Source organism: Lepidochelys olivacea, assembly GCF_965140295.1.
Source record: "Lepidochelys olivacea isolate rLepOli2 genome assembly, chromosome: 2".
NCBI classification, from domain to species: domain Eukaryota; kingdom Metazoa; phylum Chordata; order Testudines; family Cheloniidae; genus Lepidochelys; species Lepidochelys olivacea.
This window is the reverse complement of record NC_140412.1, coordinates 68,935,403-68,962,777: the sequence shown is the minus strand read 5'-3', so window position 1 is coordinate 68,962,777 and position 27,375 is coordinate 68,935,403. Positions and strand designations below refer to the sequence as shown.

At 41.1% G+C, this 27,375-nt stretch overlaps 1 protein-coding gene across 2 annotated transcripts in view; it reads left to right on the top strand.

The window, feature by feature from the left end:
- Window positions 1–27,375, top strand: part of LYN (LYN proto-oncogene, Src family tyrosine kinase) — a 94,604-nt gene that overhangs the window by 54,881 nt on the left and 12,348 nt on the right. For both annotated transcript variants that reach the window (XM_084620921.1, XM_084620920.1), the window contains exons 9-12: window positions 7,000–7,182; window positions 8,465–8,541; window positions 20,336–20,489; window positions 21,959–22,090. In XM_084620921.1, the coding sequence (XP_084477047.1) occupies window positions 7,000–7,182; window positions 8,465–8,541; window positions 20,336–20,489; window positions 21,959–22,090 (546 nt within the window). The remainder of the gene's footprint in view (window positions 1–6,999; window positions 7,183–8,464; window positions 8,542–20,335; window positions 20,490–21,958; window positions 22,091–27,375) is intronic.

Here is a 27,375-nt window from a genome sequence, read left to right as displayed (position 1 = left end):
TATTTAACATACTAACACACAGGTGAGCCAGACTGATTCCAGCTGTGTATCTGTTAGTGTTCAGTCGAGACGTGGGGATCTTGACATGAGCTGGGACCTGGTCTGCCAGCCTCGCATGGGCCTGCTGCAGCTGCTAGCTAGTGACATAGTCCTTTAGCTCAAATCCTAAAGACTTATGCTCTTAACTTGTGGGAACCTAATTCAATCCTCAGCAATGACCAAGTTGATGGTCATTGCACTTAGGGAAAAATCTCTTCAGGATTCTACCTGTCAGAAGTGAGGCGGCTTCATGCATTATACACCCACTGGATTTGAAAGGCTTTTTGCCTGAGTAAGCAGTGCACAGTTGGACCCAAGCACATTCTGAGATAGTCAGGAACATGAAGTCTGTTTATCGCCACACTTCTCTTTCATCTGGTTTGCTCTGCTCTATTTGACAAAAGAAGTGATTTTTCTCTCCATATTTAATACAGGGCTATAGAGGACCTACTGGACAAATAACTGGCCTTGCTTTTTATTGCTTTGGTCAGGCTTTTGTTTGTTCTGTCACCACAATAGGATTATGCTAAAACAGACTTTATTTATTCAGGGAGGTACTGAAGTCAAAGAAGCATAGAAATGTAGGGCCAGAAGGGACCTCTAGAGGCACTGAGGCAGGACCAAATGTATCTAAACCATCCCTGCCAGGTGTTTCTCTAACCTGTTCTTAAAATCCTCCAATGATGGGGATTCTCCAGTCTCCTTTCAAAGCCTGTTCCAGAGTTTAACTACCCTTAATAGTTAGAAAGCTTTTCAGAATATCTTTCCTAAATCTTCCTTGCTACAGATTAAGACCTTTCTTCTTGTCCTGCCTTTGGTAGACATGGAGAGTAATTGATCACCACCCTATTTATAGCAGCCCTTAACATATTTGAAGGCTATCAGATCCCCCCTCAGTCTTCTTTTCTCAAGGCTAAACAATGCCCACTTTTTAAAACCTTTCCTCATAGTTCAGGTTTTCTAAACTCTTTGTCGGTTTTTTAGCTCTCTTCTGGACTCCCTCCAATTTGTCCACATCTTTCCTAAAGTGTGGTGCCCAGAACTGGACAGAGTATGCCAGTAGAGGACTCCACCACAGCTGAGTAGAGTGGGACATTACCAACTATGTTTTACCTACGACACTCCTGTAGATATTAGCCTTTTTTCTTGCAACTGCATCACATTGTTGACTCGTAATTGATCTGTGATCCACTATAACCCCCAGATCCTTTTAACAGTATTACTGCCTACCCGGTTATTTCCCATTTTGTAGTCATGCATTTGATTTTTTTTTTCTTTCTAAGTGTAGTACTTTGCACTTACTTTTATTGGATTTCATCTTGTTGATTTCAGATCACTTCTCCATTTTGTGATAATTGTTTTGAATCCTAATCCTATCCTCCAAAGTGATTGCCATGTTTGTTTCAATATATTGTTAAAATGCAGCATTATGCTCTTTTAGCTGAGAAGAATATTTCAGACCAATTTTCCTAAATGTAAGGGGACTGTTGTCCCCTTACTAACATTCAGTGGGCGTGTTTTAGTTGCTAGCTCCCAGTACTAAAAATGGGGAAGGGTAGATGGGGAATCAGGACCCTGACAGCCCCCAGGTACAATGGGGAGAGGCCAATGCTCCAGGTCAGTCTGAATGACAGGGCAGGCAGGCTAATCAGGGAGTCAGGAGGCCAGGGAGGTCCCGTCCTCCGTGTGATCTGGATTTGCCTGGGTCAGACAGAGTGGGGCTGAGCTGAGCTGGGGAGCAGAGCTGTGCCAGATCCAGAGAGAGCAGACCCCGTGCTGGGAGCAGAGCTGCAGCCCCAAAGCCAGAGGCACAGCCCAGAGAGAGCAGACTTGTCCTGGGAGGAGAGCTGCAGCAACCAGAGCCAGAGGGGCCAGAAAAGCAGCCCAGGAAGCAGCTCAGTGCTGGGAGCAGAGTCACAGAAGCAGCCAGCAGAGCAGACCTGTCCTGGGAGCAGAGCCGCAGCAACCAGAGCCAGAGGGGCCAAAGAAGCAGCCCAGGGAGCTGGAGGCAGAGCAGCAGCAGCAAGGCAGAGACAGAGTGGTGGAGCTGGGGCTGGAGCAGTCCGGAGCTGGGTGCAGTGAGCAGCTGGGGAGAGCGAGGGGGACCCTGGGTAGCGGGCCCAGCACAGGGAGACACCTCAGCCAAGAGGCTCTGCAGGCCAGGCTTGGATCATAACCCCGACAGGGTGGGGCGACACTGGGAAGAAGGGTCCTACCACTTAGAGCCTGAGAGCGTGAGGCCACCACCAGAGCAAGTGTCCAACCCACAGCATCCCTGCGGCACAGCCAGGGCCTGAGAAGGGGGCCTGGGACTTACAAGGAACAGACTGTGAACTGCCCTGATGTTCCAGTGACACTGTTTGTGATGTTCCCTGCCACAGAGCGGGTTGATGTGCTCCCTTTAACCTTTCTCATTTTTCCTTATTCTTTTTAAAATTAATTGTTGATTAAATAACTTGCATTTGCTTTAATTTGTATGTAATGGTCAGTGGGTCAGAGAAGTGCCCAGTGCAGAGAGAGTACCCCAGAGTGGGAATACCCTAGCCCTTGTCCTAGGCGACCGCAGCAGGGTTTGGGGTCGAGCCACCGAGGAATCCTGGGCCCAGCCTTGTTGGGGTTACGAGGACTCTGCCAGAGAGGAGAGTGGAAAGGGAGTCCTCAAGGGCAGGGAGGCCACTGGGTAAAGTAAGTGGGAGTGAGGACTCAGATCCTTTCGCTAGCCCACTTCACCAGGGTAGTGCAGAAGCCAGAAAAGTTTCCCACAATAGCGGGACTATTCCCCCGCTTACATAAAGATGGGAGCCATGTGCCTGCACATCTAATGGAAGAATTTGACCCTTAATTACATTAACAGGTCATCTTGAAGTGCTTGTTTCATGTTTTTTGACTGCTGTTCAAAAGACAGTCTTTCCTATAATCTCAAGTGAACTTTTTTATACAATGTGACAGGCCTTAAGCCTGCTTTCAGAGTTCCTTTTTTGTTCTCTGGAGCGGAGGGGAGAGACGATGTGGTGGTTAGGGCATTAGCTTAGGACTTTCGGAGATGTCGGTTCAATTCCTTGCTCTGCCACAAACTTCCTTTGTGCCCTATTGCAAGTAAACTTAGCCTCCCTGTGCCTTAGTTCCCCATCTGTAAAACAGAGATAATCATACTTCACAAGAGTGCTGTGAGGACAAATACACATTCGAGTGTGAGGTGCTCAAACACTACCATAATGTAAGGACCTCAGATAGATAGATAGACTAAGGAACCCTGACTAAACACACACCCTGAAAAAAGCAGGGCTTTCCTAGATTCAGACACTGCATGTTAGAAACTAAACAAAAGTCTAAATAGGAAAAAATATCTTTCAATATAGATTACCTGTCGTCAAGTCCCCTAATGAAAATAAGCTTATACCTTGTGGTGGAAGAGTCAAAAAATTGTTCAGGTGTTTGTCAGGAACAAGGATTTGGCTCTGGGAGTGTGAAGGGAAATACCCATTGACTTCAATGGAAGCAGAATAAGGGCTTGGCTACACTTGCGAGTTACAATGCAATAAAGGAGCTCCGGGCGCACTAGCTCACTACCCGTCCACACTGGAAAGGCACGTAGAGCGCTCTGTCTCCACGGCTAGAGCACTGCTGGTACTCCACCTTGGCGAGTGGAATAACATTTGCTGCGCCCCCGCTGGAGCGCCGCGGCACCAGTGTGAACGAGGTGTTGCATTACTGAGCTGTGATCAGCCTCCGGAAACATCCCATAGTCCCCTTAAGTCAAGTGGCCACTCTTCTCATTGTTTTTGAATCACTACAGGAATGCGGATATGCCCTTTCAAAGCTCCATTTCTGACAGCCCGCTGCTTATCTGCTCCGAGACAAAACAAGCCATTAGTGTGGAATGCTGTGTGTGAGAGAGAGACAGACAGGCGGGGGTGGAGGGGCCTGCTGCCGTCTGAACTTACAAGACGGCATGCTGACATGCTCTCAGCCCCCCAAAAACCCACTCTCTCTCCCCCCACATACACACTCCCTGTCACACTCCACTCCACTCCACCCCACCCCACCCCCCCATTTGAAAAGCACGTTGCAGTCACTTGCATGCTGGGTTAGCTGCCCATAATGCACCGCTCCCAAACCTGCTGCAAGTGCCGCAAATGTGGCCACGCCAGCTGTCAGTGTGGACAGACTGCAGCGCTTTCCCTACTGCGCTCTCCAAAGGCTGGTTTAACTCAAAGTGCTCAACATCTGCAAGTGTAGCCATGCTCTAAGAAAGTGTCTTTTCTATGTGCAACTACTGCATACGTTTCATGTTCTCTGTGTATATAAAATCTCCCCACTCTATTTTCCACTGAATGCATCCGATGAAGTGAGCTGTAGCTCACGAAAGCTTATGCTCAAATAAATTGGTTAGTCTCTAAGGTGCCACAAGTCCTCCTTTTCTTTTTACAGTTACAGACTAACACGGCCGCTACTCTGAATACTGCATATGTAGTAGTTGATTTTACAAGATTGCAGTCATATATATGAAATCAGAGCCTGTTGTAAAATGAATACACAGCATGAGGACAGTCATTATTAGTGTATATTACAGTGCTGATTTTAAGTTTACAGTCTGAAGTACTTGGGATTTTAATGAAGCCACATACCGTCAATACATAGAATTAAATATTTTTATTGAATCCCTGCACTCGAGTGACACAAAGAACTAGTGGAGATTAATGACCTTTAATTTTAGTACAAATATTGGGCCCCTTAAAATAGAATGGGTTAAATTCTGGCTCCTTCAAAGTAAATGAAGAAACTGCCATTGATTTCAGTTGGGTGAAAATTTTATCCAAATTCTCAGTGATATTTTTGAAGCTTTGTTCTTTCCTCCTGCCCTTTCAAATAGTGGACATTCTGGAGTAGGATTTCAGCTTTAGGCACACACAGTTGGACAGGCAGATTTGCAGGCACACTAATTGAATATCTTTGCCTGCCCATGGCTTTACAATTTGTGCACAAATATTAGATGTTTGCACTCATAAGTGAGGCATGCACTTCAGTGTAAGTACATAGTTGCTCATGTCTAACTTTACAAATCTGGCTTCTTAAGGGTTTTTATATTAATTATTCTGTGTACTAATAACTTGTATTTTCAGAGCAAATGAAAGTCTCATGTTACTACCCACACATGCTATATAATGAAATTACTGCTTTATCTCATACTGAAAATGTTAAATGAAATGAAAACTTAAAAAAAAAAAATTGTAGTACCCAACTGAGAAGTGATACATAAAATGGTGTCAGATCTCCTTAGATTAATTTTGCCCCTCTTACACTCAGATTCTCCTGGATTTACTTACTTTACTTACACATTCCCCACATGTAGAGAGTCTAAGTGCATGTTAACTTATATAAGAAGGAACCAGTTAAAGATGTAAGGTGAAGTAGCCCCCACCTTCTTTAACGTTCACTTTCTTGTGGCTCGTCACTGTGCAAAACAGACTGAGGGCCTGTATAAACAGTGAGTTAGTGTGCTGCAGGTCAGGGTGAATCAACAGCACACCACTTTGCTGCGCACTAATTTGCCACATAAACGCCACACCAGTGCATTAAAAGTCCTGGAGTATGGCTTAGTGTGGAAAGCGCAGAGTTAGTACATGGGAAGCTAGTGCACTGCAGATTTACATAATGGCTTGCCATGAACTAACTGACCATGTAGACAAGCTCTGATTTACAGTCACTCTACTAATGCGTAAGGGAGTTTAAGTAGAGATTAAGGAGTTGCTGACTTTCAGGTAGACACACAAACTGTGTTGAAATTGTGCAGATTGTTGTTGGGTAGAGAAATGTAGCTGGTGTGCCGAGTCATGAAAGTTTACCTCTTCCTGTACATGTTTTTTCAGTGTTGAAATATATAGATTGCATCACAAAGAGATGTGGTCTGGTTTTATTAGTGCACTTGTGTTAAGAATGGCATGTTTAGAAGGAGACTTTATTTATCTCACTTCAGTAAAAATTAAATAACACAGGCTTTTAAAGATTGCTACACCTGAATAAAATATTACTTTATCACTAAAGTTTATGTATTAAGAATATTATACATTGATTCCATCAGAAAATATTCCTTTATCTTCCTTATCCATGTACTAATCTTTGTACATTGATATACGGGTAATTAGCATATTTCATGAAATCTCAGTTCAGTACATCATATACTTATTTTATACCAAATTATTTCTCCAGCTGATGCTGTTTGTACATTTTTAATGTAGTAGTAGTCGTAAGGGCAGCACTGATACTGAATTAAGGCAAAGCGCTGTCTGGCCTTAATATAGGTTTGCAGGGAGGCTTGTTAGGACTTTCCCTTTATTCTTGGGCGTTAACATACTTTTAAAGTAATTAAGGAAAGCAAAATCCCCCCATATCCCGGGCAAAAGATCACCTGACAAGCAGTCAGGCCAATGGGGGCTGCAGGAAGCGGCGGCCAGCACGTTCCTCGGCCCGCACTGCTTCCCGCAGCCCCCATTGGCCGGGAACGGTGAACCGCAGCCAGTGGGAGCCGCGATCAGCCGAACCTGAGGACGCTGCAGGTAAACAAACCGGCCTGGCCCGTCAGCAGCTTTCCCTGATGGGCCGCGTGCCGAAGGTTGCCGATCCCTGCAATTAAACTATCTATTGATCGTTTATTTACCTTTTATGAACTATTTATAAATGAAACCTTAATATAAAGAGTGATCATTTTATTTTTAATTTGATTTTTCAGGTAAATGACTTGCAAAAATAGATCATTAACAGACCCTCTCTCCATACATTGATATGTCTTGTTACAAAACATGGTATGATTATACTACAAGTAATTTAATTGTGCTGTGTCTGGACACTTCTCACCAGGTTTATACCATTCATGAAGTCCAGCCTGGTTTATGAGCTCTCCTCACAGTCAATGTGCTGTGCTGAATGAGTTCTGTGCCATAATAATCCCTTCCTTTTTAGGTTACTATAATAATAGTACAAAAGTGGCTGTGAAGACTCTGAAGCCTGGAACTATGTCTGTGCAAGCATTCATGGAGGAAGCCAACCTCATGAAAACACTTCAGCATGACAAGTTAGTGAGGCTGTATGCTGTAGTCAGCAAAGAGGAACCTATCTATATTATAACAGAATTCATGGCAAAAGGTGAGAGTTGTTGGACTCTGTGAGCACATCTTAATTAAATGTCAAATCAATCCCTAGTAACAAAAAAGGGGAGAAATAATTGTGTTAATTTTATATTAAATGGTCAAGTACTTGTTCCCATGGTATAAGAACTAGGGGCCACCAAATGAAATTAATGGGTAGCAGGTTTAAAACAAATAAAAGGAAGTTCTTCACTCAGCGCACAGTCAACCTGTGGAACTCCTTGCCTGAGGAGGTTGTGAAGGCTAGGACTATAACAGGGTTTAAAAGAGAACTGGATAAATTCATGGAGGTGAAGTCCATTAATGGCTATTAGCCAGGATGGGTAAGGAATGGTGTCCCTAGCCTCTGTTTGTCAGAGGGTGGAGATGGATGGCAGGAGAGAGATCACTAGATCATTACCTGTTAGGTTCACTCCCTCTGGAGCACCTGGCATTGACCACTGTCGGTAGACAAGATACTGGGCTGGATGGACCTATGGTGTGACCCGGTATGGCCATTCTTATGTTCTTATTTACCTTAAGAGAGGACAAGAGTTTTCATTTTATGCTTATGTTGTGTTTTAAGATGCATCGTTTTAGAAATCTCTGAAGAGCTCTAAAAATCTTTTAACAAATAATAAACATATCATTTATAATATCTTGATGACTTTGCATTATGCATCCAATACTCATGTTTTCTGCCAAAGTGGGTGAACGCTTTGAACCATATGCTGCAATCCCGGAGTTAAATTCATGAAACGTCCTGTTGACTGGCCCTACAGGAAGGACTACTGTACCATGCTTTTATGAATAATTACTACACAATGCTAGTCAGGGCTGCAGAATCAAGTCCTGGGTAAACAGATATTTTAGTTGTGTTTTACTACCATAGGGCTCAGCTTCCTTTGAGTTAGACATGCTTTTTGTGACTTTTTAAAATTTTGTCCTTGATAATTGTGAGTGATACTCTGAGGGCAACTTTGCTGATATTCCTTAGAATGGGAAAAAATCAATCACTCAAATAAAAAAAAAAAGACTTAATGTTGAACTCAGGAGAAGCTTGACTTTTTAGTTTTGCACCTCAGAAAGCTGCATAGTTGATCAACTCAGATATTGGATCAGCATTGTTATTATAGCATGTAGAGAACCATATAACTAATTGTGGCAGACTTAAAAATATGTTAAAACAAAACATAGACTGCTAAAGCTCAAGCATGCAGAAGGTAGTGAGGCTGGCTATAGACTTATTACTTTATTTTACTTGTGAACTGTACTGATTTATTCTTTCTGCATTGAAACAGGCAGTCTGCTGGATTTTCTGAAGAGTGATGAAGGAAGTAAATTACTGCTTCCAAAACTAATTGACTTCTCAGCTCAGGTAAATGGTTATAATATAAAGAAAACTAAGAAGCACTTAGTGTCTTGGAGGCTGAACCTCATATCAGGCACTGCTGAAAAAATCTGTTGTTGTAACAGTGGACTTCCAAGACTTTTTGGTGTAATGAAATAATGTTCAGAGCGATTTTTGTGGGAGATAGAAAAAGAATAGATAATTCACAGAGTGTGTGTATGATTAAGGCTACATGTTAACGTTCGTATGTCAGTTTTATTGTCAGTGATATGTCTATTTTGTTTGCAGAGGGGAGGATTGTTTTCAGTTCTAGCAGATACCTGTAAGGGGGTAGTACTAGTTCCATATATTACTTGCATTTGCAAATCTTTAAAGTAGGGCTAATGCATTCTTTTTCACCTTTCCTTGAGCTGAGTCCGCTAGTAAAGAAATTCTGTTAAGTGTAATAGATCACTTTCACTTTCACACTGATTTTGGAGTAATTTTGTTGGATAACTGAAATGTATGAAGGATGGTTCAGAATACCAACACCTGATTTACTAAACCAACTGGCAGCCCCCAGGTACAAACGATACATGGGATACCTTGTGCATTGTGGGTAAAACTTTCAAAAGCACCAAAATTACTTAAGAGCCAAAAATCCCACTGAAAAGTCAATAGGGCTTATGCTCTTAAGTCACCTTTGTGTTTTGAATGTTTTAACATGTGCTACTAACTCACAATAGTTGTTTGCTTCTGGTAGGGTATTGTTTTTTATGAGTGTTAGGCTGGTACAGACTCTTTATTTTGTAGCTTGCTGTACTGATTTGTTACAGTGCATGAGGAAAGGCAGTAGAAATATTAAATAATGTAATACAGTATTGGTAATGACAATCAAAAGTTTAACGTAGCCAGTATATAAATACATATGATTTGGGCTTATCATGGATACACAGACTGGTACAAGCCAATGCAGTGAAGCCATTAAGTTGTAGGCCCCAAGCTTAAAACAGACCCGTGTTTGGGACTGCCTTACTCCACAACCATTGGTCCAACGTGGCTGCAGGTTTGCTAGCTTCTCTGAACTATCCGTGGAAGTCTCTTTTGGGTAATTTCAAGGAAAAACTATTCAGGTATGAGTTATATATTTATACTTAGACTTTATAGATAGAAAGGGACGTACAGAGAGCAGAAAATAATAAAATGAAAAACTGGAAAACTATAATGTAGATGGGAAAATGTACTATAAAATACATATACTGTATGGGAGAGGAAAAATATGTGAATTGGTAAGGCTATCAGAGACACAAATGCAAACATCAAACCCCACGTGAACTTATAATCTGCCAAAAAAACCAATGCAGTTTTGGAATGCATGTGCAAAGGCATTGGATGATGGACTGGATAGGTTCTGGTGTATTAGAGTTCTGGTGTATTTGGAATATTGCATTCAGTTCTGGGCACCCCCTCCGCCCCCCGATAAATTAAACTTACTTTTTTATGTATTTAACACCATTATAAATGCTGAAGGCAAAGCGGGGTTTGGGGTGGAGGCTTGACAGCTCGTGACCTCCCCCCATGTAATAACCTTGCGACCCCCTGAGGGGTCCCGAACCGCAGTTTGAGGACCCCTGACCTAAAGAAATGTACAATAGGGATCGGTACCTGGAATATGGAAAGGATGATGGACTATTTCTAACGCTAACTTGTTGATTAAAGTCCTTTAATAAAAATCATCATTCTTTAGGGCCTAAGACAGACATACTTTATTTTCAAACTGTGTTGTTCACCTTCTAAGATATTCAGCTTTAAATAATGGTAACTTCACAGCAAACCTGTCAGTAAATCTAGTGGTACAAACTCAGGTTTCAAGAACACAGACTGTACTAAGAATGGAGGGGTATGAAAAACATGTTTAATAAATTTTTCAGGATGTGCCTGGCTTGTGCATTAGCTTATGCTTCCGGCATTGGTTCATATCTCCATGCTTATCTTGAGTGAAAAGAAATTGGAAAGCTGTGTCTCAACATAAATAAATAAAAGGAAATTCCCATTTAACTGCTTAAGCCAAGACCAGCACATTTGCTTTGGTTGACACAGACTTGAACTATGTGTGACAGTCAAATTCACACCACTCTGGCAGGCTCTGTGCCAGCTTATTCCAGCTTCTCAGGAAAAAAAGAAAAAGCAGCAATAACATGAGGTTTTCTCTGTGCTTGTACAATCACTTTGCTGTTGCATCATGTTGACATTTGTCACAAACGCACAGCTCTTGGGAGGGTACTGTTTTGTGAAGACCCTAAAATAGCTGCGTGTGTGTGTGTGTGTACACAAACTATTTGAGAGAACCAGCGCACATTGCAGAATAACAAATTAACCAAGGGTTTATGGTGCAACAGGAAGAGAGTAAACAGGAAGCATCCAGAAGAATGGTCGTGGTGATCTGAAATGGTCTGTCAGATAGTGGGGTATAAGAAAGAGAGAGGATGTGGTCATTGTGACCGACCAACAGCACAAAAATAGATACAGCACTTAATGGTCCTTAAAACCAAACACTTAGTTTAGCATTATTTGGTGTAAATTGAGTTGGCATTTCCATCACAAGCCCCACTTTCAGGGCTTTATAACCCTGCAAGTTTAATTCACAGTTGTTCAGGGAAAAAATCTTCAATCTTTGAAAGGAATGATTTAGATCTACAGAGGTTATAGTGTTTTGGTTGTTTCAGATTCTTTTTAAAACAGAACAAAACAAAACCAAAACATCTATCTAAAATAGGCCTAACTTTAATAGCTGGCATCTTTCAAGCAAACAGTTAAATTCACACCTGCTGTAATTGTACTGAAGCCAGTGGAATCACATCAAAGATTAGTTTAGCCAGCAGACCTTGGTTTGGGTTGTTGCCCTTGGATTTGATTGTTGTTTTAAATGGAAACTTTGGGCTTTCGCTGTAGGAGACCTGAGCTGAAATTCTGGCTTGGTTCACATGTACAATTATTTTGATCTCTAAACCTAAAGCCTAATAATACAGCCATAATTCTGCTGCTTTGTTAGCAGAGCATGTAAGTTCATTGAACCACCCCCAAATAATAATAGCTAAACACATATTTCATAGTACACGCATGCCAGTGCACCTTTGTTTTAGTGGTCACCTGTAGACTTCAGGAAACTTTCTGCTGCCTATCCTTAGCACACACATTTAAAACAGTCATATCTTTGTCAAATAAAAAAATGAAATGAAAAAGAAACAACAAGCAACTTTGCAACTCTTCACTGAGAACTATACAAAGTTCAAATCTTTAGTCGTTTTTGCTTTAGCTTTGCCTAAAGAAAATTTATTAGAAATTTTTAAAATGGGAAAATTTTACCTTCACCCTCTGGAAGGGTGCTGTCCATGTTCCAGGTTGTGGGGGTGATGGGGTTGTTTGAGGAGGATGGAGGGAGGAGGTGGGGAAATCACCTTTTGCTAGAGTCCAATCACAGAGATTTTTGGCCTTTAAGGATGAGTGTCATGAGTGTGTGAAACCAGAGTGTTTTGTTATAAAGGCATCTGTTTTTCAATTTTACCTACAACTGATGCTACTAAGCACCAACATCAAAACAGGGTACAAAGAAAAGGAGGACTTGTGGCACCTTAGAGGCTAACAGATTTATTTGAGCATAAGCTTTCGTGAGGTACAGCTCACTGCATCGGATGCATTCAGTGGAAAATACAGTGGGGAGATTTATATACACAGAGAACATGAAACAATGGGTGTTACCATACACACTGTAACAAGAGTAATCGAGTATGGTGAGCTGTTACCAGCAGGAGAGGAAAAAAAGGGTACAGAGTCTTTTGTTGAATTCAGCAGTATAGAACTGGGCACCAAAGATATAGAGTATGCCAGAAAGGATGTTTGGAATAATAATGGAGAAGCAAAAATCAGAACTGAATTGTCTTTCACAGATTCCCTTGCTAGCTTCTTGTTATACTACTATTTGTCTTGCACAGCTAGTAACACATCAGCTGACAATTTCCTTAGTCTGGTGCTCAGTCGCTAATGCAATTTACAAGAAGTACCACCTCCTGTAAACTCTTCTGCTTGTCAGCAATGTTATTGAGCAATTCCAAGGTGCCGTACATTCTTTAGTCTCCATTCATCAGTTTGGAAACTGTACATATTCCACCACCTCCTTTTGCAAGCTATGCTAGCAAAGCTTGTTAATATAACAGTCCGAAGCTAATCAGCATGCAGAATGTTTATGCTCTCCTGTCTCCATTCACAGCTGACAACCGCTTCCTACATAGCAATGTTAACTAGCACAGCTAACAAGCTCTATTTGCTTCATTAGTGGATCTTATGCTTGATCCTAAGCTAATGGGCTCCTGAAGTTGCCAGGTGATGACATTTCCCTAGTTTCAGAGCTCACATGTGCTTGTGTTTACAAGCTCCATAACCTCTTGCTCCAAAGCTAGTGACCCAGTGTACTTTATAATCTCCTTTGGCTTCAAGAGCTGAGTTTCCAAATTCCTTTAACCATTTACTGCAGTTAGCTAGCTGCATACACATACAGCATCCATCTTTAACTGCATAGATAACTCTTAACAGAATTCCTACTGAATGTGCTCGGTCCTCCATTTTGAAATGTTCAAAGCATCGTTATTGTAAATCTTATTCAGACCTGTTTAACCACCCAGTCCGAGTTTGTAAATTCATTGTTCTATGCAGTGTAATTGTAGCTGTGTTGGTCCCAGGATTTGAGAGAGACATGGTGAGGAGATGATGTCTTTTATTGAACCAACTCCTGTTCATGAGAGACACAAACCAAAAATCCCCAAAATCTTGGGTCAATGTTCTAACCCTTTTTCAGTAGGAATAAAATAAAATAAACCGGAAGAGACATGTAGCAATTATTTTGTCATCACTCTTATCCAGCATTAGAGGTCTCAGGTTTTTTTTTTCCTGTTCCTTTTTTTTTGGTGGGTAACATTACATTCTGGTAAATGATTGCCCAACAAACTACTCGGTTTCATCTTCCTTAGTTTTGTGTGGGCGTTTTGCTCTGTTTAGAATACAAAGCAGCTGACCAAAGCTAGAAGAATACAGTGCAGCCTTCCCTGCCCAAGTTTTTGCTCACCTCTTTAACATAAACATTGATACAAAATGAAAATAAATATTATAAAAGGCCTCTTTAATAAGTTGTAAAAACCAAAACCAAACCTGGAGTACGTTTCTGAAGAGCTGTAGACTGCCATCATTGTTCACCATGCTGCTAACCAATTAACATCTTGGTCACACCAGGATTAAATCTTAATTATTTTTTTTACGTAAACTAAGTCCACTTGATCACTATTTCTTCCATTGGCTAGACATTTGTGACCAGATCCCAGGGCAGCCAGCTGAGGTCACTCAATTCGGGTGAACTGCACAGAATGGGGCAGGCAATCCCCAAAAGTGGTGGATATATTCCAATCCTTAGATTTACCAAGCCAGCACAAAACAGCTTCTATAGTACCACACTGGTTTCTCAGAAGTCAACAACACAATTCCCTTAAAGTAACCGAGCCTCAGACCTCCACCTAGACACCCAAGTCAGGTATGAGGGGGATTTCTGAAAATCTTATTAATCATATAGAAAAGGTTCTACCAATCCCAAAGGATCGGATACATTACCTCCCAGGGTAATGAATATTCCAGACCTTTCCCAAATACACGCTTACAGCCAATACTTATTAACTAAACTAAAATTTATTTAAAAAGAAAAGGGAGAGAGAGTTGGTTAAAAGAACAGTATACATACAGACATGAGTCAGTCTTGAGATTCAGATTCATAACAGAGATGGAGAGCTTTGTAGATGCAAAGAGTTCTTTCAGAAATAGTCTATACATTATAGTCCAATGTTTGTATTCAGGGCGGTCCAGTCAGAACTGGGATCTCAGTCTTTATGGCTTTGGCTTAGGCTTCTGCTGCGTGAAATCTCAAGCAGATCTGAGATAAAAAGGAGTGGGACCCAAAGGTCTTTTATACAATTCCAGGCCTTCTTTGACAGGTCGGAGTCCTTAGTCGAACAATAGGCACTCGTGGGCTTTGAAGTGGACCCAGTTCCTAAGCATAGCTGGTAATTATTCACACAGATCAACATAAGGCAATTGCCTGTTTTTCCACCATTGGCAGATGATTTGCTGTACATTTCAAAGAGAGATGAATACAGCGATATCCTATATTTACAGTTCATTTAAATGTTAAAATGTTCTTTTGATCTCTGAATTAACAGAATACAGCATAGACATGGAGTGTTTGATTACATTTTTCAGACTGGTAGCCTGAATTACATTGTTGACCTCTACCAATATATATACCAATATAAATACACAAAAACACAAACATTATCTCCCCATATGTTTTTAAGGGTTGAATTTTAGTCATTTATCCTGCAGGATGCTTAACCCTTTCTGGTCATGGATCACAACATTACTTAAAGGAATCTGGTTGTGGTTAATTCTAGGCTAATAAAAATCCCATTTAGTGTGATCAGTACCATGCCCCCTCACTGAAGGCCCTTCAGGACTGGAGGGTGCTCTTAGAACAAGATAATAATTCTCTTCCTCCCAACCCCCCAGCCCAAAATAGAACTCTTCCAGAGTTATGCCACCAACAGTTTAAACCTCAAAATCCAGCTGCACTATTGGCTTTTTTTACAACCTAGACACACCAGATTCTCCCTGTGTAGTGTGGCTGCTTTGCACTGCCCTGTCAGTTCACTCAGACCCTGAAGTTTGGTATATCTGGCCCAGGAGTATGACCCCAGTTTAAGGGTGTCTCTGGTAGTATACAACTGACAATGGCTTTTATGACAGGTTTCAGAGTAGCAGCCCTGTTAGTCTGTATTCGTAAAAAGAAAAGGAGTACTTGTGGCACCTTAGAGACTAACCAATTTATTTGAGCATTAGCTTTCGTGAGCTACAGCGCCACTCTTCTCCCTGCTGCAACAGAGTAGGGATAAGGGAATATGACTGGGATGCCCCAGTTCAATACTGATCCCCAGCTGTGTCTTCAGACTCTCAGAGCAGCCAGGGCAAATCAGAGCAGCTCTTTGGTTACTCTGTCTCTGCAGAATCAGGATAATGTACAGCAGACAGTTAAGCCATCTTTACACACACATTCCTGACTTGCAATCTATACAGTTTGACAGTAGCAGAGGATAAGAACCTTAATTTTAAACTTTTTTTAAAAAGCCATTTATTAAATCTAAGAGGGAGAATTTAAAGGCTCATCTGAAATATGAGGTTCACATAGGTGCAGTGGCTGATTAAGGTGCTTGACTACAATCTTGTAGGTCAGGGGTTTGAGTCTTGCTTGATCTCACACTAAAAAGCCAGCTCAGGTTCATTCATGCAGCTGCAAATGGGTACCTCATCCATAGGGCAGTCAAAAGCAGTTGGGCATGATCCTGGCCACATTGCTCCCTTGTGTACCCTTGGCTATGAAACTGACATGTCTTAAGAGTGTCAGCCTGAAGACCCATTGACTTGGGGGAATTTTGAAGTGAAACAACAATACTGAGCCCAATCAAATACAGTTTGGTAACACCAGGAATTCATATTTTTACATACAGCCTAGAAACAAAAAAGGAGCATGTGTTTAACATGCCATTAAATGCACATTATCTGTAAGTTAACATGCCACAGACAGCATTGCAAACCATGCTGAAATCACGTTAGAGAAAACACTACTGCGAAAAAGATTATACACCTTTCTGGAATGGAAACCATAAGAACGGAAAGAGGACTGTGTGTGAATTGAAACACAGCGCAATCAGGGCTCCGAGGTTCTTCAGCCTTGTCTGCTCTTTCATGCTACTAGCTCCAGCAACATTCAGTACTGTCTGGTTTATCTACCATTATCTTTCAGCAGTCATTTTATTTAGCACTCGTAATAGTGCTTTTCATTTTGAAACTGCTCTACATACACTTACTAATTAATTTTCCACAACACCCCTGTGGCTGACTCAAGCATCTTCCCAGTTTTACAGAGGAGGGAACTGAGACAGAGATTACAGTATGAAGCTAGTCTAAGATCACAAAACAAATCAGTGGCAGAGCTGAGAAAAGAATGCTGGCTCCCAGTCCTATGCAATGTTGAGCCTGATTTACTGTGTACTTTTCTATGTAGCTTTGCAGTAGGGAGGCTGGTTTATGGAATGGTTTATGTCTGCCACAGGATGCTGGATCGTTCAACATTCTGATGCTATGTACATAGTTTTACTGTTTGAAGATTGGATTTTATTTTTAAAAAAAATATTGTCCTGAAAGCCTGGCAATAATTATTTAAAGGGGGGGAATACTATTTGTTTAATAATCATAGTCATCCAGTATATGTGGAAAGTGTGGAAGTACTCCATATCCTAACTAGGGTTGCCAACCCTCCAGGATTGTCCCAGAATTAAAGATTGTCATGTGATGAAACCTCCAGGAATATGTCCAACCAAAATTGGCAACCCTACCTACCATATAGGCAATAAAATCAAAACCAAAGCCAACCTCATAGTCCTATCTAGAGTTTGCATGTAGCTGAACAACAGCTGTTTGGCTGCTGATTTTTGTGTGTAAACTATCTTTACGTGAGTGGGCGAGAGTGACTTCATTTTCCCTTTTCATGCTCATTACTTGATTTTTACATATAACTCCCATGGTTTGTCAATGAAACTCAGTTTATTATTATTATTATTATTATTGTTTATTATTATTATTATTGGAATATACAGTTTTTACAATGCTTGTGGAATCTCCTGTTTAGTGGTTGAACCTCTGTGTCACCACCTCTGATGGACAGTGGATTATGCCACACCTGAGCATTGTTTATTTGTGTAAAAGTATAAACCATTTTTCAGTTACTTTGCTTCTCGCCCTCTCTTTACTCCTGGGGGAATTCTGCGCCAAAAAATTAAAAATTCTGCACACAATATTTTAAAATTCTGCAAAACTCTGCATATTTTATTTGTCAAAATAATACAATATAATCATGCCAGTTTCAATTAATTTGGTAATTTATTTCAAAATACCTGTCAGCAACTATGTCTGTAACAACAGACAACAAAAAAGATTCAGGAAATGTTTTTTTTTACAAATAGATTCCTTACTAGGCATATTAATACAGAACTCTTAGTAATAATTCATTTAAATTACAATACAGAAGTGTATTTCTCTCACTTCTCAAAAGCAATGCTCTCAGGCTTGGGGAAGTCCAGAGTAATGGAGGAGTTGATGGAGAGGGAAATAATTGCTAGGAAGGAGTCTGGTTTTTGAACTTCCACGTGATTCAGTGCAGGCAAAAGATTGTCCTGAAATGTCATGGAAAAAGAGTAATTTTGTGTTCAAAATTGTTCAAAATGTAATGGATTCTTTTTTTTTTTAAATAAAGGGCCAGATCCTCAACTGGTGTAAATCAGCCCTATTGATGTCAAAGGATCTGGCCCCAATATTTTATTGTGTTTTCTTTTCTTTTCTTTTTTAAGTTCCTTCCTACAGCTTTACTGGGATATTGCAGGCAGGGTTGTGGAAGTACATATAAAAATTAAAAGTCCCCATCACAGTCTGTATCCCACAGAGTTGTCCTGTTCACTATGCCACATTGACCATTCCTGTTAATGTGTGCAGGGGAATGATAGGAAAGTTAATTCCTTCAGTGACATTGGTGCACTTTGCTGCCTGTCAGCTGAGTTACTGTCAAACCAGATAAAACCGACATCAGTACCAATTATAGTTTGCTCTCTGCTTCCTCCCAAAACCCAATTAATCCAACTTTGTATGAGGCTAGGGGCACAGAATTCACTATCCCAACTTATGGCCAGCCTGTAGGTCTCCGAAAAAGATCCTTTGCAGCAAGTAGTGCAAGCTATATCAGCTACTCCTTTCATGTTATTTGTGGATATGAAAAATTCTCACACATGCATTCTGTTCATCGCAAAATATTGGTAAAAATCCTTTTTTTTTGGTTCAGCATGAGAACCTTTATTTCTGTTTTACAACTGAAACTGCACACGCTTGTATGAAAGAAGCAGCACGGCAGCAGTACATTGGTTTATAAGAAAATGCTCATGGGGGGTGGAAATGCTGTTATTTTTCCATTGCCTGCCCCCAAAAAAGAGGAACAAAGAGTGTGCAATTGCTGTTATAAATGCTTGCCCATGCACTTGGCTTGCCCGTCAGGGACTTTTTTATGTGATTAGCAGAAGTGTCTAATTTTTTTTTTAAATTAGAGTCAGATGCTCTGTCTAGCACAAAATAGAGCAAGCTCCTGTACACCTGTGGCAGTTCAAGGGCAGCCACACAACATGCAGACTGGTGCTAACTTTCCAGCACTGACAAGGAGACCGCTAATGCATGGGTGGATTGGGGTTGGAAAAAGTTTCCTATGTTCTCTTCCTACCCCAGCATACCCACAGAACAGACAGACAGACAGCCGTGTTTTCCCCATACAATAGGAAGGGCATTCTAACATACCATCCACAGGAATTTTGGAATAGCAGTATCAGAGCAGATTAGTCTGTATACCCGGGCTCCTTGTTTGGCAGCGGCTTTCCAAGTGTGCAAGTTTTATTGTCCTCTACAGCAACTAGGACACACTTTGGTGGAGTATGAGTATCTCACCCTATGTTTTCACACACCATTTTAAAAATGAAGTAATGATCTTGGCAAATTCTGAAAAATCATCTCTGATAATTGCCAAAATATTTACCACTTTTAATTTGGTTTGGATAGTTATGAAACAAATTTACTATTTTTTCTTTGTTTACCTATGAAATTAGGGTACATAAGAGCAGGATTTTGCCAAACATTCCTAGTGTATGAACAGATGCATACAGTAAATGGGAATAAGCACAAAGCTAGTTGAGGTCTGTATGATAATTTTCTTGAAAATGTTCAAATTTGTATTAGATAATATATTAGCAACCTGTGGAACTCTTTGCCAGAGGATGTTGTGAAGGCCAAGACTATAATAGGGTCCAAAAAAGAACGAGATAAATTCATGGAGGATAGGTCCATCAATGGCTATCAGCCAAGGTGGGCAGGGATGGTATCCCTAGCCTCTGTTTGCCAGAAGCTGGGAATGGGTGACATGGGATGGATCACTTGATGATTACCTGTTCTGTTCATTCCCTCTGAAGCACCTGGCATTGGCCACTGTTGGAAGACAGGATACTAGATGGACCATTGGTCTGACCCAGTATGGCCATTCTTATATTCTTATAATTTGCAGTTTTGCTTACACTTCAAAGTCTACTTTCTTGCCTAATCTCCCATTTAAAAGGGACACTTTGTAAGAGGAAATCCATACAAAGCTTTTATTTATTTATTAATCCTATTCCATTTTATTATTTGAACATGTTAATTTATCACCAGTTTTTCAATAGGGAATTTTTGGGGAAGAAATCTCACAACATAATTTTAATATTTCTTTATTAGTATGAAGGCCCTGATTCAGGAAGGCTCCTAAACACATGCCTAACTGAATTCAGTGGGACTTAGCATATGCTTAAATTCTCTGCCCAATCAGGGACTGTAACTGGATGTGGCTGTGGAGGCTCCAATCCTGCAAACACTTATTCACACAAGCAGTCCTTTTGGAATCACTGAGCTGTCTATTGTGAATGAGGATTTGCAGGATTGGCCCGTATCTAAAAGCTTTCCTGGGCAGGGACTTTGCCCCCATATATATGTAAAATGCTCAGCACATAGTTGATGCTATAATCATTAACTAAGGGGTACTGATGTGGTAAAGAAGAAGAGCTCATAATTGCTTAGGATGGTACAGTGTGCTGCAAAAATACCAAAAATGAAAGCACTACTCTTTTTACAGATTGCAGAAGGAATGGCATACATAGAAAGGAAAAACTATATTCATAGAGATCTGAGAGCAGCTAACGTTCTGGTTTCGGAGTCACTGATGTGCAAAATTGCTGATTTTGGACTAGCCAGAGTAATTGAAGATAATGAATATACAGCACGGGAAGGTAAGTATTCATGTATATTTTTCAGCTCTGTAAAACTCATTCTGTTAAGAGCCACAGATTTAGGCATTTGTTTAACATAAAAATGAGAAGCACATAGCACAGAGTGAAAAATGCCAGAATAATTTGTTAAATACGGTGTTCTAATGACAACGCTGTTCTTAAAAATTACTCTGTCCCCTCGTTCTAGATTGTTCAAACTAGAAAGTTTATGAAAAGTACAGTTTGTACCTGCTTTAAGCAACACAATAAATTTTACAAATCAAACTAATAAACTATTCGGCATAATATAGCAAAGCTTTTCATCTTGTTGAATTAGACAGTGAACTGAGTTTTTCTTAATTGCTAAGAGAAAATGTTAGTATTCGTTTTATCCTCAAATGCATAAATGAGACATGCTTGAACATCCTTTCCACAATAGAGGTGGTAAGTAGAAGTGAGAGGATTTTAAAATATGGTTAGATTCGCTCTGCAACAGCTTGCTTGTGTAACATAGTTGGACATGAAACAGAGGATTAAATCAATTAAACATTATATTGGAGGTGTAGACCTGCCTAATTCTGCATTTCTTACAAAGGCAAAACTCCCAGGGAAGTCAAGATTCTATATATGGAGTGGAGTTAGTTAGAGGTAATGACAGCGATGCAAACTATTTGAGTGGCACAACCATTACATGAAAACTCTCATCTTTATTCTGAACTGATAAATGTAGGGGACAACAGAGCATAGACACTGGTGGGTTGAAAAGTGATGTGTAATTTTTATTTTTTCCTTCTAAATTTGTAAGTAAATGTAGTAGTTGTGAAAGGTGTTGGGCTGACAACACCACAGAATGAAGTCTTCCGTTCACTCATGCAGGAATAGCATTTCATGTCTGCGAAAAGTTTTCCCCACACGATCATTCCGGTTGGTCTGAAACAACCTCTGGGGTGAGAGAATAGATTAGTTCAATCTCGTGCCCATTCAGGGTGGGATTGGAAAAGGAAACTAAAGAAGTTAGATACTGAGTTCCTGACTCCTTTGACCCTTAGGTTCCTTTGAAAATCCCAAATTCGATTAACTTCTCTGAGACTTCCAGGAGACACACAGGGTGTGTGAGAGTACATCATGGTGGCTCCATCTGTACAGTGCTTAGTTTGTAATGAAAGAGGTGCTAGGACTCAAGCAATTTTTTTACATTCATAACTGATGCAGCAAGCCCAGAAGTGCCGGGGCTATGAACTGCCAAGCCTAGAGGTGCCAGGGCTCAGCCCTGGCACAAATTAAGCACTGCATCTGTACAATAACTCTTGGACAGGAAGAGGAGCTAGTACCTTCTGAGTCCCCTAAGATAAAGACAGGATTTTGTACTAAATGCTCACTGTATACCCTATACTTAATGGAAATAATAGGTGAGTCTATAAGATATGTTAGTAGTTATATTTTTCAAGCAACATATGTACTTGGTTAATTGAGAATGTATTGTTTCTTAGGTGCAAAATTCCCTATTAAATGGACAGCACCAGAAGCAATTAACTTTGGTTCCTTTACTATTAAGTCTGACGTGTGGTCCTTTGGAATTCTTCTGAATGAAATTGTTACCTTTGGAAAAATCCCTTATCCAGGTATGGACATTTGTTTATATATCATTACATGGTATTCATATTTTGATGCTCTTTTGAAGAGTCACAGAAAATAGTTAACTGAGGGGGGGGGAAGTGAATATCTTACAATAATGGCAGCATTGTGGACCTGAAGGGTGCATACTGCAGGCTAGATCAAAGAATTTTGAAAACTCTCAGCCATTTTATATGTACCTAACACTGCATGCAACTTTTTGGGAGCTTTAAATCAGCAAGTTATGTGTAATCTAAAATACAAACCCTGCACTGGTTTATGTACTCCAATGATGTTAAAATTGTCGTAAATGCTGACTTCCAGTAACTGTCACTAAGCCTGATTTCCCAAAGCTCACTTCACATGGTTTAATGATCGACTAGACCGGTGATGTTACACGTTCTAGGGCTGTGTATCAGTGCTATTTGTGAGTAATGAAATGTTGCTCTTGAAGAGGTGGAATTTCAAATGAAACCTACTAAGCAATTCTGCTGTTACATAAACAGTCATAATATTTTGTCAGCATTAGACGCTACAAAAGAACAGGAAAGCGGAATCTAGAGAAGGGCTGATTTCCCATTGGAATATTGGCACTTAGATGATAAGGTAGCTGGGACATAAGGCTACGCTGGAGGTTTCTTACATTAGGCAGACCTCATTAAGCAACCTAGTGTTGATCTGTTTTTGTTTGAAGATATTTTTACGGGAAAATGCATTAGTTACGTAGTTTCCCTGGGTTAAGCAAACAGAAAAACCTTGTATAAAGGTGTTAGATAGATAGATATGACTAACAAAAACCTTCGTTAACGCACAATTAAGGTTGCCTTGTGGTACCTCATGCCTTTCCAGAACGTCAAGCACAGCAAAACTCAAAACAGCTGAAAACCAGGAAGTAAAGAGTGAAAGTAATGGTGATGCTAACACAACCTTAACTCTGCACTCTGGAGCTGGCAGGAGCCACTGGGAATTATTTGCATGCACAGCAGCTCAGTTCATGGTGTTGGTCTAGCTGTGTGGCATGGTGGCAGGATTAGTTGGACCAACTTGTGGGATGTGTGATTGTGATATGAGAAGACCGGGGGGGGAGGGGGCGAACACGGCGGCTATTTTTGTGTGGGGGCAGTTAAGCTTTGCTCCCTGTCTTCTTCCCAGTGTGAAAAGAGGTGCCTTGAGAGATCCAGTATGCCTCATTTCAGCAATGGGCTATGTAGCTTATGCCAATAGTGGGGCAGAAGTGTCTTCTTGCCTTGGGGACAGTGAGGTGGGGTACGAGCATGGTCTGTGGGTAAATGGAAGTATAGTATGAGATGGCATCCTGTGTATAAGGGTGAAGGGGCTGTAAAATTTAGGGTTGTTTATAAGGGTTGTGGCGTGGGCTGTGTTTGAGTAAAGGGCAGGCGTAGGTAGCTCTTCTTCAGTACATCGCACCTCAGCAAATAGAAGGTGTTAGGCTCTATCTCACATGGTGACGTGCCTTGTCCCCTGAGTGTTCTGCACTATCTACAAAAGCAGAGTGCAAGTATAAATGGTATGGGTGTATTGGGGAGGATCTCAAAGAGGGCAGAGTTAAGGTTGCATTAGCACAGACTGTATTTCCTGGTTTTCAAAGGTTTAAATTGGTGTTATTTTCAGGGTTTCTAGATTCTGGTACACAGACAGGGAGCAGGGAGAGGGGTTCAGACCATGCCCTGGAGAGGCAGGGCCCCCAAATCCCAGTGCACACACAAGGGCAGGGAAAAGGTCTCAGACCACCCAGAAGGGCAAGCCCAGGAGGGGCCAGGGAGAGAGTGGCAGGACCCCTCCGGTCCTGGCACACAGATGGGGGGGCAGAGGGAGACGCTAGGGGCCCCTCCGGATCCCGGCATACACAGCAGGGAAAAATGTGAGGCTGACAGCCCCCTTTCTCCTAATCCTCCCACTGCCACCTATCGTCATGTCCCAAATCCTAGTGTCCATCCCCACCCTGACCTGAGCCCGCAAGCCCCACTCCCTCCCCTTGCTGCAGCCCTAAACACCCCTACCTCATTCCACTCTACTCTTCTACCCCTTAATCTCCTCTCATCTCCCTGCACTCCCTACATCCCCTGCACTGTGCAGCAAATGTATGTGTCATTTCTTTTGGAAAATAGTATGATCCACTTCTGAATGATCTGCTGTAGTCCGATTATATTTCCCGGAAGTTAAAAACAAAAAACCAAGAACTGTCACTGTGCAGAAGCAGATAGCAGCAACATGCCTACAGATCTTCCTCAGACTTCTGCCAAGGGTACAGTCTGAAGTTACAGTGCTGGGGTTTAGCTCAGGTTCTAGGTCCACCGGAGGTCTCCTCGAGCCATCAAGGTCATGTGAGACCAGGCTGGCTGGAAACTCTCTTGCCTAGTCTTTTTCTGCACATGTACATTGCAGTCTGTTTGGCCTGTGAGTGTTTGTCGTTCCATTCTAGAAAGCTAGACTGTTCCTTTAATAATGTTTTCAATATTGCTTCCCCAAAGGGGAAGTGGATGCCATGCACTAGCTGAGATAAATTGTTCAGTGAGCGAGAGCCGCTGGGGGGATGACCAGAGCCATGGTTTGAGCCCCAGGTGTGTGCAAAAAAAAAAACCAACAAAAAAATCTGAATCTGTAGACTTTATGAAATGCTTTTTTCCCCAAAGGGCTGTATCGAGGGAGCCCCTTGCTCAAATGACCCCACATTTGGACCATTTCCCTACCCTGTAGCTCCATGAGGCACAGGAAATTTCAAACCAATCTAAGTAAGCAAGCAGAGTTTAGAACACTTAGAAAAGTCAGCCTTTAAACAGGAAGAGGTTCTCAGCCTTAACTATAGCTGAACTGGTGCTCCACCACAATATATAATTATTCATCTATTTCCCCTGGCTCATGCATCATTTAACAACTCCCACAAGCACTCCAGGAAGCAGAATGCCATTGTGTAAATACACACTGAGCTTCACCTTTTGAGGTTCTGAAGAGTTCACTTAAGAATCACCCATCTTCCTGAGGGAAAGTTGGGAAGTTTAACCACACTCCTATGTACCCACCATCTGCACTTACTGCTTACTGGATGGTATAGTTTTGAGGAAGAAGAATCCTAGAGGCCTTCCATCTTCCTTCTTAATATATTCCAGGGTAGTTGACAGCTGCAGATACCCATTCAAGCATAGGAGTTCCCAGCAATGCCTTCTGCTAGGTCCTACAGCTCTGGCTGTTTAAACTCTGAAAACACTCAAAGCACCACTGTACAAGCGTTTCGGAGCTTTGCGTCCCAGACTGCATGAAGCTTCAAAGGGCTAGAACAGAGAGTTCAAGCCCTGCTGGGCTAGAATGGTGGGAGCAGGCCTGCCATCCCCAACTCCATTAGGGGGGCCAGACTTTCCAGTTGCTCCTCTAATGAGAAAGAGGGGGAAGGGTGAGTCTCCATCAGATTAGAACAGGGGGAAAATGTACTGACCAGGTCACCTCCAGAAAAGATAGAGCGAATGTAGGTATGTTCAGTGCTCCTGAAGACTCTGATCCAGCAAACCACTTAAGCACGAGTGGTCCCATTGAAGTCAAGAAGTACTGAAGTCAGTGGGACTGTTCACATGTTTAAAGTTAATCATGTTTAAACGCTTTGTTAGATAAGGGCCTGAATATGTGAATGGGTAGCAGGCCCAGCAGACACCCACTCAACATACTAGCGTGAGTTAATCAACCATTAGGCGCCACTTCCTCAAGAAAGTATCAGGTGGAAGTTGTGTGTGGTTGGACGATTTGTGGTATCCTCCCTAAAGCTGAGGTAGTCTGATACATATGCTTATCATAACTGAACCCAAACGCTTAACATTTTGAGGGTCACCCAATTTACCTATCCGTGGGTATCGTGAAGTTTGCTATTAAGATGAATTATAATTGTGAAATGTAAAAGCTTCTAGCCCTGATTAAAAGAAAAACCTAGAACCTCACAAAAAATGTTTGTTTTAAAGTTTCGCAACAAATTCTATTTTCCATCTTTACCTCCATAAAAGCAGTGCCATGCTGCCATTTATGCTTTGTTCCAGGAAAATATGTGGAGTATATTGACAGTACAGTACAGCATTCCACCCGTTTGATTTTAAACTAGTGAGAGAAAGGGTGTCCTTTGAGAAACGTGTGGACAATATCCCCCCCGAGAACTTTTTTTGTTTTGTTTTATTTTTTTAAAAAATACCTAACACCCAGTGCAGTCTGATGCATCCCACTGGAAAAATAGTAATTCTTTGCAGGTATTTTTATGAGCTACATAGATAATTCATATATGTCAGGGATGAATTAATTGTAGCCAGAGATTGGAAGGGGAACTCCAACCCTTACATCACACTGTTGGCAGGTTTTAAAAGGCTCCCAAGAGCTTTCTCCAGCACAAATCTGCACAAACTGGTGTGTGTGTGTGTGTATATATATATATATATATAATAATCTTTGTTTCATTTGAAGAATTGAAAATACAAAGTTAAATCTCCTGGTTTATATTGAAAATGTGATATGAAGAGCCAGCATGTAACCAAAATAACTGTGGGACCGGCAAACAGCTGCGAAAACACAGCTTAGCACATTAGTCAGGTTAGATCAAGTCTAGGCTATAACACTCCAGGAAGAAAAGTACGTCCTAACTTTGTCCTACCAATATTTAGTAGCCAGGCAAAGATAGTCCCTCAAGAGTAGAAATAATAAATAGTATAAAATAAATAACTAAAAATAATCAGCTCTAGTAAGAATACCTTACAACATTTTTTTACTAATAGTTGAAAACTAGCTAACTAAATCTAAGGTCTTATATGCAGTCAGTTTAAAGCTCTGTGAGATGGTTTGAATTATATTTGACAAGGGGTTAACACCAGTGTGAAGGGAGTATAAACATACAATTTGGCAGAAAGCATTTACAGTCAAGAAAACTGAGTTTTTGTGAACTCTGTTTCTAAGTTCAATGACTATTTTACTTCCTGATAATCTTGAAGTGATTAGTGGGACTTATAGTTACAGAAACTATTTTGAAATATAAAATGCAAATATCTGATTTTGTAGGCAAACAATTTGAACCAGTTGTTGAGAAACTAATTTCCAGCTGATCGTACAATATGTCAAATATTGGATACATTCAATGGCATCATCTGCTCTCTATTACACGTACCTCCTTTCAGATCTAGATTCTCCCTCCATACCTGTGATCAGTTACTCCTAACAATCACCAATACTGGATGTTAGTAAAATAAGAGGGCTCAACATAAGGAATTGGTTCTGCATCCTGCCAAGTTTAACGGCTAATGTTTGTTAG